At 45.3% G+C, this 26467-nt stretch overlaps 1 protein-coding gene across 6 annotated transcripts in view; it reads left to right on the top strand.

Annotated features, from left to right (window-relative positions):
* The window catches only part of nfixb (nuclear factor I/Xb), a 117243-nt gene extending 94066 nt beyond the window's left edge, over positions 1–23177 (top strand). For 4 of the 6 annotated variants that reach the window (XM_061090375.1, XM_061090378.1, XM_061090376.1 and 1 more), the window contains 7 exons: positions 481–601; positions 1932–2062; positions 3999–4073; positions 9362–9490; positions 15032–15207; positions 19097–19188; positions 22010–23177. In XM_061090375.1, the coding sequence (XP_060946358.1) occupies positions 481–601; positions 1932–2062; positions 3999–4073; positions 9362–9490; positions 15032–15207; positions 19097–19168 (704 nt within the window). In that variant the 3' untranslated portion in view covers positions 19169–19188; positions 22010–23177. The remainder of the gene's footprint in view (positions 1–480; positions 602–1931; positions 2063–3998; positions 4074–9361; positions 9491–15031; positions 15208–19096; positions 19189–22009) is intronic. The other 2 variants (XM_061090377.1, XM_061090379.1) reach the window with 2 other exon arrangements.
* Positions 23178–26467: the final 3290 nt, after the last annotated feature.

Below are 26467 nucleotides of genomic sequence, written 5' to 3'. Positions count from 1 at the left end.
AGTTGTGAACAATTTGTCTGATATTCTTCTCTGTGATGTGTGTGTGTGTGTGTGTGTATGTGTCTGTGTGCGTCTGTGTGTGCGTGTGTCTGTGTGTGTGTGTCTGTGTGTGTGTGTGTCTGTGTGTGTGTGTTTGTCTGTGTGTGTGTGTGTGTCTGTGTGTGTGTGTGTGCGTCTGTGTGTGCGTGTGTCTGTGTGTGTGTCTGTGTGTCTGTGTGTGTGTGTGTCTGTGTGTGTGTGTGTCTGTGTGTGTGTGTGTGTCTGTGTGCGTCTGTGTGTGCGTGTGTCTGTGTGTGCGTGTGTCTGTGTGTGTGTGTGTGTCTGTGTGTGTGTGTTTGTCTGTGTGTGTGTGTGTGTCTGTGTGTGTGTGTGTGCGTCTGTGTGTGTGTGTCTGTGTGTGTGTGTGTGCGTCTGTGTGTGTGTGTCTGTGTGTGTGTGTGCGTCTGTGTGTATCTGTGTGTGTGTCTGTGTGCGTCTCAGCCCCGGTGGCGACAGCGTCAGGCCCGAACTTCTCCCTGGCCGACCTGGACAGCCCTGGATACTACAACATCAACCAGGTGACCCTGGGCCGGCGCTCCATCACCTCCACCCCCTCCACCAGGTACACACACACACACACACACACACACACACACACACACACACACACACACACACACACAAACACACTCATCCATAAATATTAACACACCAAGTTGTAGTTTTTCTGAACTAATATTCTCCATGTCTTGATTCTTTAACCTCCTTCCTGCTGAACTTGCTCTGCTGTTTGATTGTCCTCTTTCTTTCCCTTCTTCCTCCTCCTCCACTAATCCGTCTCCTTCCCTCTCTCTTTTCCCACCGAACTGTCTGTCACACTGTCTGTGTCCTTTGTCTCCCTTTCCCCCCCCCCGCTCTCCCTCCGTCGTCCAATCCCGCTCATCTTACGCTGCAGGACTGAAATGGAGCTTTATGCAAGTCTCCCACGGAGGTAGTTACACTCATTACCCAACGTCTCCCTTGATACTAATGTAACACAGACCCGTGCATCACACATCGCACAAAAGCCACACACGCATGCTGTCACACAGATATGCACACAAGCGCACACACACATATAAACATTCAGGATCGCTGTACATTCACAACCCCCTCCTTTTATTTTATTGGTGGCAGATGTGTGAGTCTATAAGAATCTGCAAACACACACAGGAATGCGTTCCAGCATCACAGTGCACGCTCTCCTCAGCTCGGTTTCCAGCCACTTTAGGCCTGTGTGGATCCGGCGTGTTGAATGAATTCTGGCCTTGTGTGTGTCTGACTGTCTCCAGTTGTGTTGCTTCGTCCGCCTCTGGGCTGAAACCTAAAACAAAGACAAAACGCTGCATGGAAATCTTTACATTTTGAGTTTTTTCTACACATGATTTCACGCAAGACACACGCAGGGAAAAAGCAGTTTGCCTTCACGTGCCATAGAAATGCACTGAGGGCGTTTAACAGGGTCTGAACATCAAGATTCAAGATTTTTATTATCAAATGCACAACAATAACATTAAGCAGTCGCTGGCAATGAGATGCTTGAGTCACAGGCTGTCTTCTAGCAATGCTCAAGTAATTACAACCAACAAAATAAAATAGAAATACTATAAAATAGAATATCAAAATTTAAAATAGAAAATGTATCTAAATATATATATATATATATATATATATACAGCTAAAGAGAACAATAGAACAACAATAGTGCAATTATGTGCAAGTTTCAGTGTTTCAGTGAGAACAGTCAGGTGACTTGTTGTTTGTCAGGAAAATGTACAAACAAAAAAACAGAAAGCAAAGCGCAGAGCAAACCATTTTCTATCTTAAAGGTTCCTGAGGGTCAGATACCTCACCTTCCTTCCTCTTCTCCTCCTTCCACCATTAAACAAACATCTCTTCCTTCTCCTTCTCAGCTCCAACAAGCGCAAGTCCATTGACGACAGCGAGATGGAGAGCCCGGTGGACGATGTCTTCTACTCGGGCCGCTCGCCGGCGGCCGGCAGCAGCTCTCAGTCCAGCGGCTGGCCTAACGACGTGGATGCAGGTAGTTCCCCCCCCCCTCGCCACCTCCTCATCACACTCTGCACACCTCATTCCAGATGTTCTCCAGGAGCTTGGCCACGGTCCACTTCAATTCAGACGCAGGACTTAACAAACTGGTTCTGAGGGAGAAGCTCTGATGAGGCTGCAGCAGAAGCAACTGTTTCCCTGAAGGCTTCTAATTGAATTGTTAAAGCCACTGAAAACTTAATGTTAAAGAATGATTAGATATCTATTTAAATCTTTGTTTGGATTCCAACAAGCTTTTTAAAAAAAGATGTCAGTCAACTTAAATGACTCGAGTAACTAGTTTTCAAGCTGCTGTAATAATAATAATAAATTCACGGTAGGAAATTATTTTTTATTAAGTCCATAAATTAGAAGAGAAACGCGGAGTTCCCTGGACAAACAACAGGGATCAGCGATAAGTCGGGAGGTGCAAAACTTTCACGGCTCATTTACGCTGCTGGCCGCCGGCTGCTGATTGGTTACGTTGACATGACGGTGCCCCCCCCCCCTCCAGAGAGTCACTGACACATGAGAGCTCATTAACTGAGATGTATCAGCTGCTCTCATCGAGGGGAAAAGAGTTAAGGTCACAACAAAAAGTTTAAAAAGTCACTGAATCTTGTGAGAAAGTCACTGAAGTGTCGACACTGAGCTGAACGTCTTCATCGTGACCTTGTGACCTCGTGACCTCGATGACACACGACTCCGGCTCCAGACAAACTAGACCGGGACTTGAACACAGATAGTTTCAGTTGTTGAGTTCTGAATTGAAATGGACCAGAAGCCACAGCTCACCTCCTTCCACCACTTCTGTTTTCCAGCTCGGCCCTCGCTGCCCTGCTGCCTCACTCTTCATCACATGACCCTCTTCCTCATCATCACCTTCCTCCATTCACAACATCTGCTCCACTGATAAACCTGACAAGGCCCCCCCACACACACACACACACACCCACACCCAAATCACATGGAAATCACCAGTTGCCCCCTGTGGTTTGACCTTTCAGATATTAAAGTTAAATCTATTTGCAAAAACAACCTAAACCGTCTTTGAGAAGAATTTATTTCACTTTTTGTCCCATCCATTAATATGGAGGAGGCGGGATATACAACTGATTAGCTTTAGCAGTAACGCATAGTTTAATTTCTCACCTGAGGTTAGTAAAGCCCCGCCCCCTATCCTGCCTCTGATTGGCTGACCTTGATACTCTACCCAAACCAATCATCACCCTCATTGCCCTGACCTCACCCAATGAGAGGCAGGGTAGATTTTGAGTGAGGGGAAAAATTTAAAAACAAGATGTTAATTAGTGAGCGTCAGAGGAGCCAGTATCCACTTTGTGCTAAGCTAAGCTAACCAGCTGTTTGCTCAGGTTGCGCTTATATAATAATATAATATATATTAACTTAATATTCAGCCAGACGATATAATTCTTATGTAAAAGTGTTGAATAACCTTTCGTGGCCTTTAGTTCTAGTCTCACCACCAACATCCATCGGAGTTCCATCAGCAGAACCAGTGGAACCAGTAACTTCTCAGTTTCATTCAACATTTTGCTTAAATCCCAGTCTGACCATCACAACGTCCTGTACGTCTCCCGGGTTCAGGACTTGACCTCAGGGATTCTTCTGAATAAATTCTCATGCATTCGCCAAATTTCCAGCTCCCACTCACATGCTGTCATTTAACACAACCAGCAGTAATGATGTAACTATTTAATAGACACTTGCTGCACTCCATAACATTTAAATCCCCCATTGCTCATCATCTAACCACCCCTCTCTCTCTCTCTCTCTCTCTCTCTCTCTCTCTCTCTCTCTCTCTCTCTCTCTCTCTCTCTCTCTCTCTCTCTCTCTCTCTCTCTCTCTCTCTCTCTCTCCTTCTTCCCCCCATTGTTAACTCTTCCCTTCTCCCCTGTTTGGCCTTTCAGTGCAGCACCATTTGGCCAGTGTGCAGGAGAGGAAGATTAAGCATGAGAACGATGGAGTGCAGTTTCCTTACCATGGTTAGAACATTAAATATTATACTGTGTGTACATAACGTCCTCCACTTGTGTGTGTGTCTCTCTCTCTAAATCTCTCTCTCTATCTGTCAATGTATTCAAGTCTGTTTTCACTTTCTGTGAGCTGTTTACCTCTCCTCTTCCTCTCCCTCCTCTCCTCCTCTCCTCTCCTCTCCTCTTCCTCTCCTCTCCTCCTCTCCCTCTCTCTCTCTCTCTCTCTCTCTCTCTCTCTCTCTCTCTCTCTCTCTCTCTCTCTCTCTCTCTCTCTCAATGTATTCAAGTCTGTTTTCACTATCTGTGAGCGGTTTACTTCTCCTCTCCCTCCCTCTCCTCTCCTCCTCTCCTCTCCTCTCCTCTCCTCTCCTCCTCTCCTCTCTATGCTGCCGCTGGGTGGGGTTGTGTTTCTACCAGATGTTTGCTGTTGTCCATTGTGGGTTCACCAAAGCCTTTTGGTCGCCCAGTAGCTCCATAACATCCTCCGCCCGTCTGCCTCCGAGACGCTGTTGTAAATCTGAGCTGGAATCAGACACATGTAGCAGAATGAAAACCTCCCTGGTGCGTTCACAACATCCTCAACACGGCTGCACACTGTCTGACTCACAACACACTGCATTTTAATTGTGTGATTATGTGCATTATCATATCCTAGAGAACACATTGTTGTGAGTTTTCTGAGACGGTGTGGATTTGTGGGCTGAGTGCTCCAGGTGTTGTCATGTTGTTGTCGAGCAGTGATGCACACGCCGCAGACCTGACTCGACAACGCAGGAAACACAATATAAAACACAACTCAAGGCACTCGGGTGTGTCATGAACGCACACGGCAGCGTCTGTCTGCGAGACATGCTTACTCACAACACACACAACTGGCACGCACACGCACAAACACATGCAAAACTATACTGAGACGCACTCTGATTTACATTCTCACACACACACACACACACACACGTGCACTCACTCCCCATTCTGGAGTGGAGCAGCGTTCCGGTCCAGATGGCGCCTCCATGTGTCTACAGCGAAGGGAGCTACTGGGTTACAGCAGACATCTGTTCTGGTGATGGTGGTGACGGTGCTGGGAGTGAGAGATGAGGAGAGGAGGGCTGGAGGATGGGTGGAGGGAGGTGGAGGGAGGGGAGGGCCTCTGACTCCACCCCCTGCTCCGGAGGTGATTCTCTACCTGAGTGAAAAGCTCTGAGGCTTAGCAGGTGATCATGTAATTCATCATTAAGTCTGAGTCTCTCTCCTCCTGCTCCTCCTGCTCCTCCTGCTCCTCCTCTTCCTCCTCCTCCTCCTCCTCCTGCTCCTCCTGCTCCTCCTGCTCCGCGGTGGGGGGGGGGGGGGGGCTACTTAGCATTTGGATGTTGACGTAGAATCCCTGCTTATTTCCTGGTGATGTGTGTGTGTGTGTGTGTGTGGTCTTATTGTTGCTCAGTTAATGACGGACACAACTCTGATCATGTTCATTGTTTCTTACCTGATTGACAAGTGTGTGTTTCTCTTTTCATTGTGTGTGTGTGTGTGTGTGTGTGTGTGTGCACACTAGCGGGGAGAGGGGGGTTGTGTGGTCGCCAGCTTGTTAGTGTGGCAAGACTAGAGGGTCATGGGAGCAATTGGCTGCCAGTCTGCTCACACAGTGCCAGGACACAGAAATAATGTAGAACAAGCAAGTGTGTGTGTGCAGATTCACACACACACACACTCACACACACACACACACACACACACACACACACACACACACACACACACACACACACCCCACACACACAGATTAAGCGAGAGATCAGAGTAACTTCTGTTTGCTTTATCAGACAAAGCTTTCATTGGGCATCTGGGCCTCGTTTGCTGCTCGTCTCCAGCAGATATTTCAGCGAGATACAAACTAATTAGTGAAATATCACAGAGACTAAAAACAATATGTATAATTTAAGGCTGTTCTAAGCTGTTTGTGATTGAAGCTGGGATGTGGTGGTTCCCAGTCGTCCCCACATGTCCCACAGAGGACAAGGAGACATGAATCCAAATGTTGAAATCATGGATGTTGCTCTGACTCCATCAGCAGCTCATGAAAGATTGTAGAGGAGCAATAAATGGTTCAATGGCACAAAATATATTAAAATACGACTAAAATATGTCAACTAAATGTTACTAAACCACATTTCAGAGGCAATACTTCACTATATATAAAGACATGTGTTTTACAAGCACACTTATATATAAATACAACATATTAATTAAGGAATAACGTCAGTTTGCTCTATTAGTATTAAATGTAATATCATGTTCCACTTCCATAAGCTGGAGGACTCACAACACACATGAAGGCTGTGGTTGCAATGCTGTGCAATTTGTAATGTAAAGCGGGTCGTCCTCTAACCAGAAGGTCGGTGGTTCGATCCCAGTCTCCCCCATTACACAGGTGGAAGTGAACTGGGACAAGATACAGAATCGTGAATTGCTCCTGACAGGGTGGGATTGATGCTTTATGAATACAGAACATAAAGAACAAATCAAATCAGTGTAAACAAACACTGCACCAGGATGATCCTCTTCCTCGGGAAATGAATCCAAAATGGACGTGAACGCTGCCATCTTGTGTATTTGGAGCCAGAGACTCCCTCCCCAGTGTTTTTCATCATGTGAAAGTCAAACTCCGGAGAAAGTCCCGACGCCACGTGAGCAGATATTCCCCGGAGTTCATGTCAGTTTGATCAAGTTATGAAATTCTACTTTAACGAATGCCTGGTTATCTGAGCCCCAGGATTCTCTGGGTAATGACACACAGAACCTCCACAGCAGAGGAAGCTGCTCCTGATAAACGAGCGGCGTTGGAAGTGAGATATCGGCGCCAGATGGATGACGAGCCTCCGCTGCTAATGTTCTGCTGACTGGAGCAAACGCTCTTATACTTTTTATCATCTTGTAACTTTTTACGAAGGCTTTTTTGTTTTAGAGTGTTCAGCTGTTCTCCACTCCACTTTGTTTTTATTATGATTTTTTACTGGGCTTTTGACTCTGATTACCAGCGACCTGAAGCTCTGTCACCCCCACACTCGCCCCGGGGGGGTTTCTCTCTGCAGCAAATATAAAAAAAACAAAAAAATAGTTTTCAACTCCCCTTCTGTTTTCTCTTGATCTCCGGTAGAAAGTTAGATTCACTGCAACCAGAACCTCATGTAGCAGCTCTCCTACGAGTTTCTCTCTCTTCCTAATTGGCCTCCTTGGTTTGCTTTAGATTTATTAATTATTTACCCATAATTCCCTCAGTGAATCGCATCATCTCGTCCTGTTTAGTGTCTCGGCTCCGCCCACCTGCGTGTGTGGTCACGTGATCTGAGCATACGTGCCGACGCCCACCTCATTCTCTACTGGTCGGTGCCCACACAGACACAGCTGCGCCCATGCTGCCTCTGAGCATTGTGGGTAAATAGCGATAAAACATTTCCCAGTGTAGCATTAAAGAGAAAGCTTTTCAGAAATCTGCTCCGTTAGACTTTATATGCTCAGCTCATAAAATCTATTTCCACATCTCTTTGGGCCATGTCGGAATTACCCACGTCTTTATTTGAGTGTGTTTGTTTTATTTGTGTGAATATTGTGTTGTTTAGTAGTTTATGGGACTTTCTCCTGCCAACGTTGTTTATCACTTTATTCTTTCAACCGGATCCGAAGCGAACGCGGGCTGGTTTGTTCCAGAGAGGAAGTAATGAGGTCTGCGTGTCCTGCTCATGTTCTGTTCTGTATCGTTCTCTGGTTTATGGATGGTTCTTTCCACACTTTTTACTTCAGCTCATATTCCACGTCGTGGTTCTCTGCAGAGAATTCACCGTTTGGTGCAGCTCCTCAAACCCTGAGAGTCAGAAATTGTGCCTTTGGATCACGTTGCCGTTGGATCACCAGACATCAGGAAAGGCATTGGTGCTAAATACAAAAAGGCTTTAACAAGTTCTCATCATGTCTGAACTCATTTGGTTGGAATATTTTGCTTTTTCATCAGTTTGCTAGATACGTTTTGCTTTGATTAATGTGAGGTGTGTTTCAACTCATAGACTAATTGATGGTCCTGCTTTGTTTCTTCACTTGGTAGTTGTGTTGAGTATTTACAACATCCTCTCTGTATGTAGGAGGTCTGATTGTGTGTCCTCTTTTCTTTGTGTTTGTCAGTTTACTTTCCTTCACATCAGCGAGGACGTTGAATTACTTTATTTTCAGAACCTGGATTGACTTGTGTTGATTTGACTTTCATCTGCAGCTCTCACACTTGTGGCCATGTTTCTGGTCGCTGGTGAAGCCGGGCCTGTAGTTAGCGAGCCCGGCTTCACCAAACCGAGGGAAGCTTCCTGCCGTCCTCCGGCCTCGGTCGACATTTACAGCCGGAGGGGGGGGGGGGACACTTTAATACGTTTGTGTTTGTGTGTCGGCCGTGCCGTCACCACTCCTCTCCTGATTCACTTCCATTCCATCTCTATGCCGCTCTCCCATCCTGTCTTCACTGGCGGTTTGCCCGGTGCTCGCCGCTCAGCCTGAACAGCTTGTGACTGAGTGTGAGTGTGTGTGTGTGTGTGTGTGTGTGTGTGTGTGTGTGTGTGTGTGTGTGTGTGTGTGTGTGTGTTCTTCTATGAAATACTATATGCCTTAAGGCAGGAACATAAAATACCTGACAGCCACACAGAAGGGCTCTACATCAGAGGATCTATTGATGTGCAGTGTGGGTTCGGCTCCTCTGCGGCGCTCGCACTGTCCAGACCTGAGGTGACATGAAGGATTTGATTGGTTCTGCAGCCGAGCGCTGTGATTGGTCGGTCGGTTGCTGTCTGTCGCTCTGTGGAGTTGCACCAGGCGCCCGTGGTTCTGGGATCAGATTGAATTGATCTTCAGTGGTTTGTCCTGTGGGTTAAAGACGTGGCCCAGCTCTCCTCCCGACCCCTGACCCCTGACCCCTTCCACCTGTCTCCCGTCATCCCCCCTCACTCTGGGCACCTCCTCCTTCAAAACGTTGACTCTCCCCGGACCCCACCCCCCACCCGTTCCCTGAAGGACAACCTAGAGACAGACAGTGTGAGGACCCATCTGTTTGTTAAACCAATCAAATAAATCAATGAATGAATCAATCGATGGATCCATTGATTTCACTCGATCATAAACCATTTTTGATTCGTCCAATTTAAAGAGTTTCTTTGATAAGTTTTTTTCTCTCTTGAGTTTAGTGGAAGTAAGAACACAGCAGCCATGTTTGATTAAACCCTGGTCTCTCTGTTCTGCCACTCTGTTGATCCCCTCTTTGCCAGGACTGTCACCGCCGGGTTCTCTTAAGAAGCCGGGGAAATTCGATTTCAGCGCCCTGTCCTCCCAGACGAGGCCCCCCCGCATGGCGTTCTCCCACCACCCACTGCCAATGCTGGCGGGAGTGAGACCAGGTGAGACCAACCCAGCTCCAGAACCCCACCCTCACCCCGATCGCCCCCCCACCCTCTTCTCTCCTCCCTCCTCCTCTCCCCCGACCTCCCCTCACTTCTTCACGGCCCCACCTCCTCCCTCCCCCCCGTGGTTCAGACTTGGGAGTGTTGTCTTTGGGAGATGGGCGTGGTCGGAGAGTGCGAGCCGGCAGGTAGACGTGTAGTGTGCCCTGACCTCTGACCTCTGAGGTGGAGCTGCTGCTGGAGTCTGGGTGGTGGTGGTGGTGTTTCTGAGCCTGGTGGTGGAGGCTGCTGGTTACACTGGTTTCCTACAGAGGGACAATGGGTCAGGTGGTTGCTAGGCTACGCTTCCTCTTACTGTGGCTTTTTGATCTGTATGAAAACTGTTTTAAACTAAGTGTTATTTACTCATTGACTCAAGTGTTTGTTTCAGGAAAAAGAGTTTCCTGATCCAGATCAGCAGATTTCAGAAGACTCAAAGATCTTCAGTTAATTCTCATTTACAATGACATTAAGGAGGCTTCTCTTTACAGTCAATATATAGATAGAGATAGAGATATATATCTCTATCTATATAGTATATGTAGAGTGTAAAAATATGGAATAATAGAAGCATGTAAAGAGAGACCTTTAAAAACAGTAACAACAATAACAGCAGCAAGTTGACATTAACATTATTTTTATCCTGCTCATAGTGTATTCATGGTTCTTATATCCTACAAATCCTCTTAATACTGTAATATTCCATATCTATTTCTTACTGTACAGATCTTATTAATTTACATTTTCACTTTAATATGCACAATACTCTGCACTTTTACTGCCTTTTTTGCACTTCTGGTTAGATGCTAAACTGCATTTCTTTGTATAAGTACTTGTACTTTACAATGACAATAAAGTTGAATCTAATGTAATCTAAAAACTAACATCACATTAAAATTAATAAGAATATACAGATACTAGAATGAGGCATATTTACAAAATAACAGTGTTAAATTATGATTTTGTAGTTGCAGTCCCTGAGGAGTTTGTGTGTGTGTGTTAGTCACAGTACAATTACGTCTGGTTTCTAAATGACCTAAAAATAATAAACCTATTAAATAGATTCATTCATAGTTCTTGAAGTGTAAATAACTTTCAAACCCCCAACGCCCCTGGTTTACTCTGTGGAAATTTAGACTGAAGTAAATACATGACATGATGACAAATTCTGACTTCCAGTCCTCAGAAGCTCCAAAACTCACTGATCCCACATTTCCCACAATGCATTTCTTTCATTAGTCCCTTCCAACACTTTTCCACCGACTTCAGAGCCAAACACAAACTGAGACGTGAAGAGTGACGAGACCTTCATCTTCAAAGTGAATATGATCATGTGCTGAAATGTTTCATATTATATCCAGACATATAAATATCCATAAAAAAAATAAACAGTATTATTCCAGAAAAACATAGTGAATACATATTTCCTTGGGGGGTTAATGGCCCCGGCCCCCCCAGGCAGGCTGATCCATCTGTGGGTCTTTTCCATTCCTTTATTTCTTTTACTCCCTTATTCCAACTTTCCTGTTCTATCTCTCTTATTAACTATGTGGGAACTCAGATTTCCTGCGTGTACGTGTGTGAACGCAGCTGATCCTCCAGCTCGTGATAACATCAGATATCAAACGCCACCTCAGGGCCGCTGGCGTTTAATCGCCACGCTCTTAATTTTATCACCGCAGCGCAGATCGCGAGAGAGATGCCCCCTTTTTTCTTTTTGTCTCCTCTTTCTTTTATCGTGCACGTTTGTGAATTCACCCGGTGAAGGAGTTCACTGGAGATAATTGCCCCATGTGCTTTAGCTCTGTAGTCGGGAAACATCAAACGCCTTCGCAGCCACCGAGCAGATGTGCAGCTATGAGGTTGACCGCCGTGTCATTAAACCCTCCTCCATGGTTGTTGACAAGACCCTGATCCTGTAGCTACAGCAAACTCACACACACTCTCACACGCACAGACACACACACACAGCATATCCCATCCTCACTGTGGCCTGCAGTAGTGATTTATACGCCTGTGATTTGTTTCTTTTTACACAAACCCTACGAGCGTGCGTGCTGGTGCTGGCGTGAAAGTGTGTCACCACATCATCAGCGTGTTGTTGTTCTGCGTGGAAGACGAGCTCCGAGGGGATTGAGGGTTTGGAGCCCAGCGTGTTGGCGCTGTCGGCGGCGAGCGACGTGGTTTTGGTGAATTTGTCTCTCAGTGGTGCAAATGTGAACTTGACCCAAGAGACTGAATCACTGACGGCTCTGTAACACAGATGGTTTATTGCAGTTGTATCATCAATTACATCCACTTTTAAAATTTCCAGACATTGTCCGGACGGGTGAGACCACAAATGTCAGAGTGAGGGAGAGAGCTCCAGACTTTCTGCCGAGTTCCCCCCTTGTAAAAACTCTGCAGGAGATTCTCCGGAGGATTCACCGTGAGGGAGTCGGCTCGTTGATGACGTTTCTACGGATATGAAACCAAAAAGAAAACAAATATTTCATGAAGGAAAGAAGAGCGACACATGTAGACGACACCGACGCAGATGTGAAGTGAACTTCTGCTATCCATCCATCCATCCATCCATCCATCCATCCATCCATCCATCCATCCATCCATCCATCCATCCATCCATCCATCCATCCATCCATCCATCCATCCATCCATCCATCTATCTATCTATCTATCTATCTATCTATCTATCTATCTATCTATCTATCTATCTTTCTATCTATCTATCTATCTATCTATCTATCTATCTATCTATCTATCTATCTATCTATCTATCTATCTATCTATCTATCTATCTATCTATCTATCTATCTATCTATCTATCTATCTTTCCGTCTATCTATCTATCTATCTATCTATCTATCTATCTATCTATCTATCTATCTATCTATCTATCTATCTATCTATCTATCTATCTATCTATCTATCTATCTATCTATCTATCTATCTATCTATCTATCTGTCTATCTGTCTATCCGTCTATCCGTCTATCTATCTATCTATCTATCTATCTATCTATCTATCTATCTATCTATCTATCTATCTATCTATCTATCTATCTATCTATCTATCTATCTATCTATCTATCTATCTATCTATCTGTCCGTCCGTCCGTCTATCAATCTATCTATCTATCTATCTATCTATCTATCTATCTATCTATCTATCTATCTATCTATCTATCTATCTATCTATCTATCTATCTATCTATCTATCTATCTATCTATCTATCTATCTATCTATCTATCTATCTATCTATCTATCTATCCATCTATCCATCTATCTATCTACTTATCCATCTGTATATCTATCTTTGTATCTATCTATCTATCTATCCATCCGTCTGTCTATCTATCTATCTATCTATCTATCTATCTATCTATCTATCTATCTATCTATCTATCTATCTATCTATCTATCTATCTATCTATCTATCTATCTATCTATCTATCTATCTATCTATCTATCTATCTATCTATCCATCCATCCATCCATCCATCCATCCATCCATCTATCCATCCATCCATCCATCCATCTATCTTATTCAAAACAACATGAAACATCGATGCCGGTGTGGATGTTTCATGTTGTTTTGAACGTGTCTGACGGAGAATCTCCTGGTCATGTGTGGAACTCTGTGGGAAAGTCCGGGGAGTTTACGTCTGAAAACGTGAATCGAGACCTCGGGAATATGTGGGATGTGTCATGAGTTCATCTGACAGAATCAAACACTTGGGGACCGAAGAGGAAGAGGAGAGAAGGAAGAGGGTGCAGGAATTCCCTCTGATCCCGTCTCCCACCATCACCATCACCACCACCACCCGACCCCCCCACACACACACACACACCCACACACACCCTTTGGCCTCCACCCAGTCTCTAATGCGATTAGACTATAGGAGCAGGGAGACGCTCCACTGGGGGGGGCAGCCTTGCATGGGAGCAAGGTGTCGCTGGGCTCTGAGGCATAGGCCCCTGTCTGGGGTTAGAGGGGTGGGAGGGTGAGGGGTAATGGGGGGGGGGGGGTAATGCAGTGGGGTTGGCACTCTTCGTGAAGTACACACACTCAATTACACAAACGCACAATGTGTGAGATGCGAGCACCAAAGAGTGTTGGCAGCTCCACTCGGGCAGCTGGGGGGGGGGCCTCGATGGGTCGGGATGGGGGGGGGGGGGGGGGGGGTTGGTGGTTGGGTAGGGGGGGGGGGTGTCAAACTGGCACAAGAGGAGAACAGGCTTCTAATACAAATCAAGGACGTTTCGTGATGGATACAGGTCGAACAGAGTGGGCTTTGTGTTGGAGGCTCGACCAACTGCTGCTCTCACACATCAGACACACAAGCACTCACAGAGCTACACAACTCTGTTCTACTACACACAACATATATATAGAGTATTTATACATTATTATATCTCCCTCACAGAGTATCTCACTATCATTCTCACACACGTCCAAGTGTCAGTTCATGGTCAAAATCACAAATGATACAAAGACGAGGAGTCAAATGAAAAGAAAATTAGTTAAAAATTAGGAAAAAAATAAAGAATTTTATTATAATGAAGAGACAAAAGAAAATGAAAGATTCAAATGAAATAAAAATGAACAAATAATGTAACTGTTTAAATACTTCAGGTCTGGACTTTTTTATTTAGCGGCTCCTCTCAGTGTTTTAAGTACAAGTGACATTTACGTATTTACACACACATTCATATAGAATCATACTCATCATTTATGTTGAGCTTCAGTATCTTCTCCACTTCGGACAATCGACCTTCCTGTTAGTGGACAAGCTTCTTTTATATGCAGCCATGTTTGGTTCCTGTGTTTTCATCTCTGGTAAAAAATAAAAATTATTTATTTTATTCGAGGCTTGTTACTGTCAGAATCCTGTCGCACAAACACACACACGAACTCGCAAACACACACACGAGCAGATGTGAGGCTTTCAGGCCCAATAACAGAAAACAACTAACTCAGCCTGATGATGTGATTGTACAGATTCATTCTGTCATAGAAACAGAATCAGAAACAGCTTCACTGACGTTATGAATCATGAATCACTTCCTCAGACCAGCGAGCAGCAATGATCTCTTTCTTTCTTCCTCTTTGGATCTCACACCTCTCTCTGCTGAATCTGTTCCCTCTCAGGTGTGTGTTTGTGTGTAAGTCTGACTGGTTGTTATATTGTGTAAGTGTGCTCATATGAAGGCAATGTGTGTAAATGTTCCCTCCCATGAAGCTGCATAGATTTACTGCCCTGATCATAAAACATTATGAGCAAATGCTCCGTAATAGCTTTTAACTCAAAATCTGCTTTTCTTGGAAACAACAGCGTTCCTTTCATGTTCCAGATTTGTAACTTTATGGTTTCCAGTTGTGTTGTTGTGGTTCTTGCCGTCGCTCATTAGCAGGAAGTCGGAGTGTCGTGACTTCCTCTCGCTCTCGGGCTGGTTTCCCTGGGTGTGCTGCTCTGACGTCAGGTTCTGTGTTTGCAGGGAGTCCCAGGGCGTCGGCCTCGGCTCTTCACTTCCCGTCTCCCTCCATCATCCAGCAGTCCAGCCCTTACTTCACCCACCCGACCATCCGCTACCACCACCACCCGGGTCAGGACCCCCTGAAGGAGTTTGTGCAGTTTGTCTGTGCTGACGGTTCGGGGCAGGCCGCTGGACAGGTAGGCCTCGCCGCCGCAATTTCTTTCTGAATCGACATCATGAGAACAGATGAAACTTATAACAGTTTGTAGCTTGAATAAAACATAATGACAGTGCAACTTATAGAAGAACAGGATGTGTACAGAAGCAAAGAAAGGCCTGATTAAAATACCACTGAATTTATTACACATTTTGAGCTATTTTACCTTTACTGTGATTATGTGAACCGCATTGGAGGAAGGCTTTCTATTTTAAATGTATTTCTTTATCGACGTCATGACAACAGATGAAGCTTATAACAGTGAGTAGCTTGTATAAAATATACTGACATTCAACTTATAGAAGAACAGGATGTGTACAGAAGCAAAGAAAGGCCTGATTAAAATACCACTGAATTGATCACCCTTTTTGAGCTATATATATATATATATATATATATATATATATATATATATATATATATATATATATATATATTATTTTTTTTAAACATATATTTACTGGTTTTATACAGTTTTATACATTTACATCAATCTACATACATACATGAACCTTCCCCAACCTGAACATATGGCAGTATAAAATGTCAGTACATAATACAAATATCACAAAAATGGCTAAGCTATGATTAAAACATCAATTCAAGGATAAAAAATTACCATTTTGAGCTATATAACTTTTACTGTAATTATGTGAATAGCACTGGTTTAACCCATTAAGACCTAATGAGCCACTTTACACCTGAAGAGCCAATATTTACAAAAACTTTAATGTCTGAGCCCCTGAAGCAGAAAGAGACAAATATTTGGCTTTGGTTTTAAATAGTTGACTTTTACCTTAAACTGATTATTCTTTAAAAATCAACAAAGATGGAAAACTCGCCGGGATCCTCTCTTCTTCCTCCTCTTCCTCCTCTTCCTCCTCTTCCTCCTCTTCCTCTTCCTTTTCCTCTTCCTCCTCTCCTCTTCTTCCTCCTCTTCGCTCCCAGAGCTGAAAACAAACAAACAATATTTCCCGGCCTTAAAGGTGTACACACACAGAAGTTGCTTCAGGTCTAAATGGGTTAAAGAACAGTGCCTAGCCAAAACGTGTTGTTCTGTGTATATGCACCTGCAATATAAACAAATACACAACAGCAACACAAGTCAAGGTCCATCAGCTGGTCGACAAATCTGTGTATTGTCTTGTCTGTGTCATTTTGCTGTTTGCTGTTTCAAACCCTTTCTCCTCCTCCCTTTTTTTATTTGAACTGTTCCTTCTGCTCCACCCGTTCCCCTCCGACGTTACAACCATGACCACGAGAGTGAATCCGTCACGGCGCTCTCTCCGTCCACGCATCCCCCCCCCCCCCCCCCGCCCTGTGTTGTGTCATCGTGTCTCTGTCCTCATCTTCTCGCTGGTTTGAGTTTGGAGTTTGGTTGTCTGGTGCTGCTGTCCTTGGTGGTGTCGTGCTTGTGTAGACGAGTTATTCTCTCATGGTTTTTTTGATTTCTTGCCATCTCCCTCCGGACGAACCCCCCCGTCAAAATAATTTGCTCACTCCCCCCCTCCTCCACTCCTCCTCCTCCACCCCCCCCATGGACCTCCCTCGTGGAACCGCTCACCTTCAGCTCCCACTCCTCTCAGTGCCTGTGGTGATTATTATTTTTCACACCTCCATAAAAAGATGCCGTCCACATGTATCATTCCTTTGGTTGTTGTTTCCCACCACCTCCTCTCCCACCATGGACTCGCCCTCTTTTTTTCCATCCCGTGTTTCTGCGGCTTGTCGCATGTCGCCCTCCTGACCCTGTTTGTATTGTCTGCAGCCAAACGGGAGCGGCCAGAGCAAAATGCCGGGCTCCTTCTTGCTGCCTCCGCCTCCCCCAGTGGCCCGCCCAGTGCCCCTCCCCATGCCCGACTCTAAACCCAACAGCACGCCCCCCGACGGCGGACTCTCCTCGCCCGCATCTCCGTGTAAGTGACCCCCCCGCTGCAGAGACCATTGTCAAAACTAAACCAACAGCAAAACAAAAATCTGAACATCCCAAAGAGAGAAACGAGACCCGAGCCTCTGTTCTTCTTCCTCCGACTTCGTGACATCACTGTTCCTGTGTGTCCAGCATCCTCCCACCTCCCGTAACCATGGCAACACCACGGACGCCAGAGCAGGATAAACAGTGGAGCTCAGTAGAGTAGAGGTTCGGTGGTGTGGAGCTCATCAGGGTTCTGTGTTAGGCCTCTGGAGTGGAAGGTGCACCCCCCCGCCCCTGTTCTCCTACAGATCCTCCTCTCGTCTCTCCTGCTCGAATCCTGCGGAAAAACCTGAGAAGACTTTGATTAATAATTTATTCTGACACGTGAAGAGGCAAAAATTTAGGGCAGTTTATTTACATAAACTGGGACATTGATTGAGCTGATTTTAAAGTCTTGGTTGGATTTTTGTCAGTTAGATGTTTGTGGCGCAGTCCAGGGTTGTGTGTGTTTAGGCTGAAGGAGTGATACTTTCGTTTTAAATTGTTGACTTTTTCCTTAAACTGATTATTCTTTAAAAACCAACAAAGAGGGAAAATTCGCCGGGATCCTCTCGTCTTCCTCCTCCTCTTCGCTTCCGGAGCTGAAAACAAACAAACATGTTGCCTCAGGTCTAAATGGGTTAAAGAACAGTGCATAGCCAAACCGTATTCTGTGTATATGCACCTACGATATAGACAAATACACAACAGCAACACAAGTGAACACAACAGGCGTTGATTTACATAAACTGGTACATTGATTGAGCTGATTCTAACGTCTTGGTGGGATTTTCGTTGGTCAGATGTTTGTGGGGCAGTCCAGGGTTGTGTGTAGTCCAGGGTTGTGTGTAGTCCAGGGTTGTGTGTGTTTAAGCTGAAGGAGTGAACCCGTCCCACCACACATCTGTCTTCCTCACCTGTGAGGAGGGGGGGGCACTGGATGGAGCACTTTTCTGTTTTTTAGCTTTCGTCCAAATCTAGTGTTTTTTGTTTTTCCCCCCAGTCAGCGTCTCAGAGTCTTCTATGTCTTATCTATGTTATCCTCAGAAACACATAAATATAGATATATACAGTATATCGCTCGTCCACACTCATGAATGTCCCAGTTCTCTCGCTCTGTGTCTGTCTCGCTCCTCTTCTTGTCCTTTCTCCCTCTTCCTCACATGCACTCTGCATCCTGAATCCCTCAGACAGATTCCAGCTCTGGAGTCCGTGGGGTGTCTTCCTCAAACTGCCCTAAATTTGTCAGAGATTTTGATGCCAGTGGGTTTTAAACGTCCCCGACTGAGACTCCATGTCATGTGCTCGATCTCCTGCAACTGAGTTTATCAACGGTGCTGAATCGCTCAGGGAGAACTTTGTTTGCTTCCCAGACTTTGGCAAACTTCACTGTGGAGTTGGGATGACCTAGAATCCATATTTATGTATCTGTTATGATACTGTGGGTTAACTGGATAAATGTTAAAACTTCAGTTCCACATTTTGGTGAATACACTCGTTCACTTTCTTTCCCAAAGTTTGATGAGAAGATTGATCCAACTCTCATGTTGCTACAGCTGATTAGCTTAGCTTAGCTGAGCATAAAGACAGTATTCAGTGGGAGGAGCTAAACCTGCCAGCAGCATAGTCTTAAATAAAGATGACGACATGACTGCTCCCTAAAAATTATGATTGACGTTTGCTCAAATATTTCATAAGTTTGGTTTTAATTCGTTATTTGATGATATAAAAATGAGGTGAAACATCATGATTGACAGCTGAGACTGACTCCTGTTTGGTCGAGAGCGTGTATCAACTGGACCTTGTTACCGTGGCTACTCTGCAGACTCTGGCTCCAAATGTGCAAAATGGTGGCGTTCCTCTGCGAAGATATGTGTGCGCTGACGTGTGTTTTGTCCTCTTGTTGTTCCTGTAGCATACTCCACGTCAGGCGCCACAGCTCCCAACAGGTTTGTCGGCATCGGATCACGGGACAACAACTTTCTGAACATCCCGCAGCAGACGCAGGTACGAGTCCATCTCCGTGGAAACGTTCTGACTGCTGCTCGCTCTCAGGAAACGTATTAACTGTGTGGAAGTTCTCCAAGTTCTCCTTCTCATTCGCCCCCCCGCTCCTCTCCTACGATCCCACAGTGCATTTCTACATCTGTATTTTACTGTATGTGTGTGGTTTACCAACTGTTTATCTGGGACATATGGAGCCGAGCCTTCAGGCAACAAGGCTTCTCCCTCGCCACCTTTCCTCGCTCCCTCTCCTTGCTGCCTTTTCCTTTCCCACTTTCCAACTCTTTTTACCCTCCCTCCCTCCCTCCTTCTTCTTCCTCCTCTCCGCCTTTTTACTTTCTCCTTCCCTTCCACCGCTCTGCGCCTCGTTCATACGCCTCCTCCATTACCACCAGTACTTTTCTCATTAGTGTTCAAACCACACCCGCCTGGAGCCAGCTCTGCTCCGCTCAGCTCCTCGACACATGGAAACCATCTGACGCTGCTCGGCTGATCCCCTCCCTTGTTTCCCTGCCCTCCGTTCTCTCGCTTCTCCTCCCTTTTCCATTTCCCTCGCTCCTGATGCTCATTATACTCCCTATTCCCTGCAACCTACCAACACTTTTTTGTTTGTTTACCCCAATACTTTATACACAGCTTGCTCAAAAGTACGTGGACACGTGAACTGAACATCTATAGGTGAATGTTAAACACGTGGCTGGGCCCTGAGGATCCTGGGTAATTTAAGATTATGGGTGAAGGCCTCTCGAATGCTTTCACACCTAATTGGGAGAATCATTTCTTAACGGACCTGGTTCTGTTCCCACAGGAGAGTTGTGGTGTTGAAACAGGAAACACCACATCGTCTAAAATATCATTTCACGCCCCAGAAATCAGCCTCGCACGTAAATAAAAGCATCTGCACGGAGGTATCTACTATTTTTGGCCGTGTAGCGTTTCTTCGTACGTTTTTCTTATTGATGAGTTCTCGGTTGGACTTAATGTCTGAAGCGGTTTCACTTTTCCAAACACACAACACTAACTGTTCGCATGTGTCTATCGGAACGAGACACTGGAGATTAACTATCCACTAAAAGAAAAGATGGATCACTGAATAAAGAACATGTCAGAAGTGAGTAGAAGGACGAGAACTTCTCACCATGGCAACGGTGGGCTCCATGCGCCCCCAAGTGGTCAATGTGGGGCAGTGCAGGCAGAGCGGAGGGGAAACGAGATACTGAGGGTACAGAGATGGGTGGGGGGGCAAACGGGGGGGGGGGCAGGGGGAGCGTCAGAGTTTCGGACGTTAGAGAAGTCACGTCCCAGCCGTCTCGTCACCCCCGGCAACCAGACATGATGTCATAGCCAGTTGATCTTGAATATGAGAAGGGGTTTGCTCGAGGGGGGGGGGGGGGGGGGGCGTCACTGTCTGCTGCCAAGGGTTTAGAGGGAGTGTTCAGGGGAGATAGATGGATTGTGTGTGTCTGTGTGTGTGTCTGTGTGTGTACACAGAAGGAGAGTAACCAAGAAGGGAGAAGTTACAATGCCCCTCGGCCTTCTGGGACAGCGCCCGGGGGAGAAGGGGGGGGGGGGGGGGAGTCATGTGACCTGATCGAGTCAAACCACACAAAAGGCCTCGTCCTCCCCGGAGGCGCCAATAGTTTCCAAGGCTATGACTCCTAGAATGTTGGCACGAGGGCCGCCGGTGCCAGAGCCTGCAGGCCGGTGACCCGCCCGTGCCCCCCCCACTCACGCTGAGCGGGAGAAACCCGACGTGAGGGCGAGCGCAAGTGGCGGCGAGCGCCAGACGGCAACCCGCCTGCTGCCGCTCGGCCATTAGCAGCCGCTCGCTGCCCGTCCAAATCCAGGACGATCGCTGGTTCAGTCCAGAAACAGACAGAATGGACGGAGACAAGTGTTCTGACCTCACTGGGGTCAAGAGACGTCTGAAGGTCAAAAGGTCAAATTCAAGGAAGAATAAGGCACCTCACAGAAAAAGAGCAGGAGATTCATACGCTACGAGAACTGGACTTTGTTCAGATTCTCATATGAACAACTTTTACTTCCTCTTTACTTTTTAATCAAAGACCCAAAGGTTGATAAAGAAACCTAGGTTGATTTTTGTTCATATTTATTTCATTTACTCTGATATGCAAATACTTTTTACTGCTGATAAGTGTTATACATAGTTGTCATTCTACAGTACATGTATGTGTGAAATGACAACTGTGTATCTATCCTCCATCTAACGGGAGCTTCCAGGTTCACAGATTTCTCTCTTTGTTTCCTACGATCCTGATGACTGTTCTGACTCTCTCTGTGTTCAAGAGACATCTGAAGGTCAAAAGGTCAAATTCAAGGAAGGAATACGAAATCTCACAGAACAAGAGGAGTTTCATTTACTATGAGAACTTGACTTTCTCCAGATTATTATATGAACAACTCAGCTTTTACGTCCTCTTTACTTTTTAATCAAAGAACCAAAGGTTGATAAAGAAACCTACGTTGTTTGTTCATATTTTTTGACATAAACGATGATATGTACAGTATATACTTTTTACTGCTGATACTGTAAGTGTTGTGATGCACGTATTGTAGAGTCATGACTGTGTGTCTAGCCTAAATCTAATGGGAGCTTTCAGGTTCACAGATTTCTCTCTTTGTTTCCAACGATCCTGACGAAGTGATGCATCTCATTAACTGATTCAGGATTTCATGTCCGTCCCAGCTTTGCTGTCTGTCTGTCCCTTTGTCTCTAGTGGTTCAATTAAAAGATGTTTTGTCTTCTCCTCTACCATATTCACTGGTTTTGACATTAATGAACATTTTCTGTTCTCTCTTTCAGTCTTGGTTCCTCTGACAAGATCTGTGCACAAACCAGCAACTAGTATTCTTTCTTTACAATCGGAAAAAGCAAACAGAGAAGCAACCCGCAGGATGACAATTGTCCTCCAACCCCCCCACCCACCGCCGCCCCCCCGACCGACCGACCGGCCCTGACAGCCCGTCTCACCTGATTCTAAATCAAACCACACAGGAGAATGCAGCCGAGGAACTCTGGACTCGTTAACCCAGTCAGAGGGAGGAACTGTTCTGAGCACCGACGGAAAGAAGGAAAGATGAATGGATGGACCAGGGGAAGCCAGGACGCAGGAAAGAGTGAGGGACACGACTCTCCAGAAAACAAAAAGAAAAACAACCAGCACAACGCAGGACGAGGAAAACGTCTTCTTCTGCTTCTTCGTGAGGACGTTTCGTGTAACGAAGAAAATCCAACTGTCCAACTAAATCAAGACTTTTCCAGATGCAGCATTTTAACCCACAAAGCCACGCCCACCGTGGATCTACAGCCAGGTCACAGAAAAAGACGATTATGTTTCCGACGAGGGCTGAGGTCCGAGCTCCTGTCGTCACCCAAAATCCAATTAACTCTCTTTCTCTCTCTCTCTCTCTCTCTCTGAACGATTGACTCTATAAAGCCCCTGTTTACTACTAACCAGAGAGAGACCATGCCAAAACATTTCTTGATTTAAGGGTTGCACTACAAGAAGCCGAATCAATTAACACTAATCTTAACGATGTGCACTATTTACCTACAAGGCATGGGAGGTAAACCAGCCTGTCACGAGTCCTCGACCCCATTGATCAGTTCGACCAATCACTGGCCTCCGCTCATTCTCACATGTCCCTGCACAACACAACACACACACACACACACACACACACCTGTGCCATGACCACAGCATGCATGTACAATTGAAAACACACAAACACACACACAGACACACAGTTGCCCAGTCGCATCTTTTAGACCGTAGTATTAAGAGGTGGTGGTGTTGTGTTATCAGATTTTCTTACTATATGCAAAATATAGTAAATCCCGGTGAACTCTCTCTACCTATTTGATTAGACATCCCAAAAAAAAGCAACACACCCACACAGTGCTGAGAACCAGTGTGTGTGTGTGTGTGTGTCTGCGCATCATTACCGACGGACTTTAGACAGCAGCTATGATCCCCCCCCCCCCCCCCCTTTGCCCTCTTGTAATGCAGATGAATGACTTTTGTTCTCTTGTGTGTTCTCTTTTTTGAATTTATTCCTTTTTGGATTTGTACTATTTTATAAACTGTTTTATATTTGAATGACAGCACCTTACAGAGAAACACAGAGAGAGGTCAGGGAGGTCAGCTCGACTGGATCCGCTGGTGGAACGCAAGAAACGGGAAGGGAAGGAGTTTGACATTTTGGGAAATACTTAGAAGTTAGAGAAAAGTTGGTGGAGCAGCCGAAAAAACAGAAAGTTGTTGCATTTAGGATTTTTAAAAGTTTGCCATCGGACAGTTTATCAGAATTCGGGAGGAATTTGACAAACAAAGTTTATTGTTTGGTCCACAAACACAACGCTCGTGTTAGGTGTGTGTCTGTGTGCGTGTTCCCAGGCGACGCTGCATCACTGTTGTGGTTGTTGTCTTCGTCTCCAGGCTTTGTGCTAAGCTAAGACACAACAGAGGCGTCGCTCTTCTTCCCTAAAGCAATCGAACTAGCGTATTTTCCAAAGTGCCAAACTCTGAACGTGGTTTTGCTTTGTTCTCGGTGCCAGATGAACCCACTCGCCACTCGCTGCACCGCAGGGGTCCGACAATCACAGGCCGCTCTGTCGTCTGGGGCCGAACCCGCTGAGCCGTACAGGGCACTGCTCCCCCTGCTGGAGTCCAGGTCCGGCTGCTGACTGACCGCTGGTGGTGCTGGTGGTGGTGGTGGTGGTGGTGGAGGTGGTGGTGTGACCCGAGGAGGGAAGGTTGCTGAGGACGGGACCCAGAGTGAAAAGAGAGAGAGTAGCTCTTCTTCTTTCTGTCTCCCTAAAGTTTACCCTGTTGTTTACACTCCCAGACGGGCCGCGGCTCCAAGAGCAGCGCGAGCCACACTGAGGAGCAAAATGAAATATGTGACATATCCGGCTGTTTCTTTCCCCCTTTTTGTTTTCTTCAGGTGCACAGGGTCAGGTTTAAAGGATTCGGGTTGCTATGGTAACCCGCCCCCCCTCGCCCCCCTAACACAACACACCAGCACTCCCCCCCTACCCCCTTCCCCCCCCCCCCAAAACGAATCGATGAGCCCTTAAAGATCAAAACTGCACTAAAACAATCATGCCAGCCAACATTGTGAGTTTTTTATTTTTTTTCGTGAGGTTTACGACAGGTCGCCCACCACGTAGTATTCCAGGTCAGTGCACGTAGGTCAGTGCACGTGTCGCTGGCGTGTGAGAGCACAGATCGCCACTTTTTCCCAAACACACTCGTAAAGACCACTCACGACTAAAACACGCCCCCCCGGCGCCCGACTGAATCCAAAGGGAAGTCTTAAACCTAGACAATCGGAGGAGGCCTTTATGCTTTTGAGTCACGTTCCGCCACGAGCCCGCACACATTCAGACCCATTTAAGTTATTTCCCGTATTTTGAATTCTAATCATCCATCTGACCTCACAAAATAACTGGACTGCCTGGCCATGTTCTTCACTGCAGGGAAACACGACCATCTCAGCTCCGTACAGAGAACTAGCTCCGCTGAGTGAGACTATGGCTACGGTGATTTATTTTCTAATCTATGGAAGTGCCTCTGTATTCCCATTATGCAATTTGTCAAACATGAATTCAGGTTCTTTTTCTCACATATAAGCTATAGTGAAGGGTGAAAAAATCTATGTCAGGGGAGGTGACAGCTCACTAGATAATCGCAAGCATCTTTATATATAATACACATATATATTTATAGATATATACTTTTTTTTATTTGCAAGATAAGCTCTGTGGCAGTCTAGTTATTTTTTGAAGCATGGCGTACATCGCACAGTCATAGGATGCATCTCAAAAACTGCTGATTCGAGCTAAAGTCTCTTTACCCACACGCACGTTCAGTGACGTTAAAGAAAAAAGGAAAATCCACCGAAAACACGAGAATAGAAACATGGATGATAATGTAGTTGAGGATTAAACAAAAGAGGATCAGATTAGGTTTTGTTGTTTTTCTCTTGTTTTGATGGGAAGTATTGTTCTTGAAACTAAATGATGTATGTTGATTGAGCCATGTGCAATGCCTTGGTAGAGGAATTGTGTTTGTTCGTTTGTTAGCGATTGTTCGAGGGTGTCACGAGAAAAGAGGTAAAACCCTCTACGTCTTTTATTTTTTGGTTTGTTTCTAAAGTCCTCGCGCTCTGGGACTCTAAATATGGCGAGAAAAAAAATATCCCAGTCTTTGTAAGTAAGTTTTGGGAAAAAGTGTTTTTTAATTTCTGTTTTATTATTGTTATTTTTCTCCTTATATCACTTTTTAAAGAAATTTCTCATGATTTGCTTTTTTCAAAAATGTGGGAGGGCTGAAGGAACAATTTTGCAACTCGTAAAATATATATCACTATGAAAACTGGTGCTTTCGTAAAGAATAAAGTACATTCAATCTCTATTATACATAAATAATAATAAACAAATTAAGTGTTATCATAAAAAGCAAATTTTTAGGAAAAACATGCATTATTCTATCTCTCTCTCTCTTTTTTTTTTTTTGTATTTACCGAGGGGGGAGGGGTTCAATGTGTGAAAAGGTTGTTGTGACAAAAGGCATTTTTCCCTCCCAACCTTTACACCACAGCACAGGAAGTTCTAGGGAAGAGATAAAAATAAAAACTCCATCTTCCTCCGGACGTCTTCATCACTTGTGTTTGACAAGTGATGAAGACGAGATCTGGGGAGGTTTTTATTTTATTTTAAATTTGGTGTCGACGTCTGGTTGTTTCATCGAGCGGGAAACCGGCGACCTCACAGGGACGCTGCCATTGGCTCTCAAAGGAAAACTCAGAATGTGACCCCCCCCCCCCCCCCAAACACACACACACACGCCACCCCTCCCCCCTCTGACTCCCCCCACCCCCCCGCTGTAAATGATTATAAATATTTGTTTGGTGACGTAGTGTTTTAGACTCAGAGCATCTTAAAGGTTGTCCCTAAAAAGTGCCTTTTGTTCACAGACTCCATCTTGTAATCCTGAGTGCCCAATTCAAAAAGAAAAAGAAGAGTCCCCTCCTTCACGCTCCTGTATCTCTCTTCCTCCTCTTCTTCTTCTTCGAGCTTTTTAAAGCAGTATACATAGTACTAAAGGAAATTGGTGTGATTTAGTTTCTCTTTTTATTGTTGAATAATTAAGAAAAGCTGAAAAAAAAAGACAAAAAAAAACACAAAAAGATATTTTCTGTCTTGCTTCTTCTCTTCCTCTGTATCTTGTCTTCTGTCTCTCTTGGACACTGGAGT

Source organism: Limanda limanda, chromosome 17, assembly GCF_963576545.1.
Source record: "Limanda limanda chromosome 17, fLimLim1.1, whole genome shotgun sequence".
Classification (NCBI taxonomy): Eukaryota; Metazoa; Chordata; class Actinopteri; order Pleuronectiformes; family Pleuronectidae; genus Limanda; species Limanda limanda.
The sequence above is the reverse complement of the archived record's forward strand: the minus strand, read 5'-3'. Positions and strand labels throughout refer to the sequence as shown.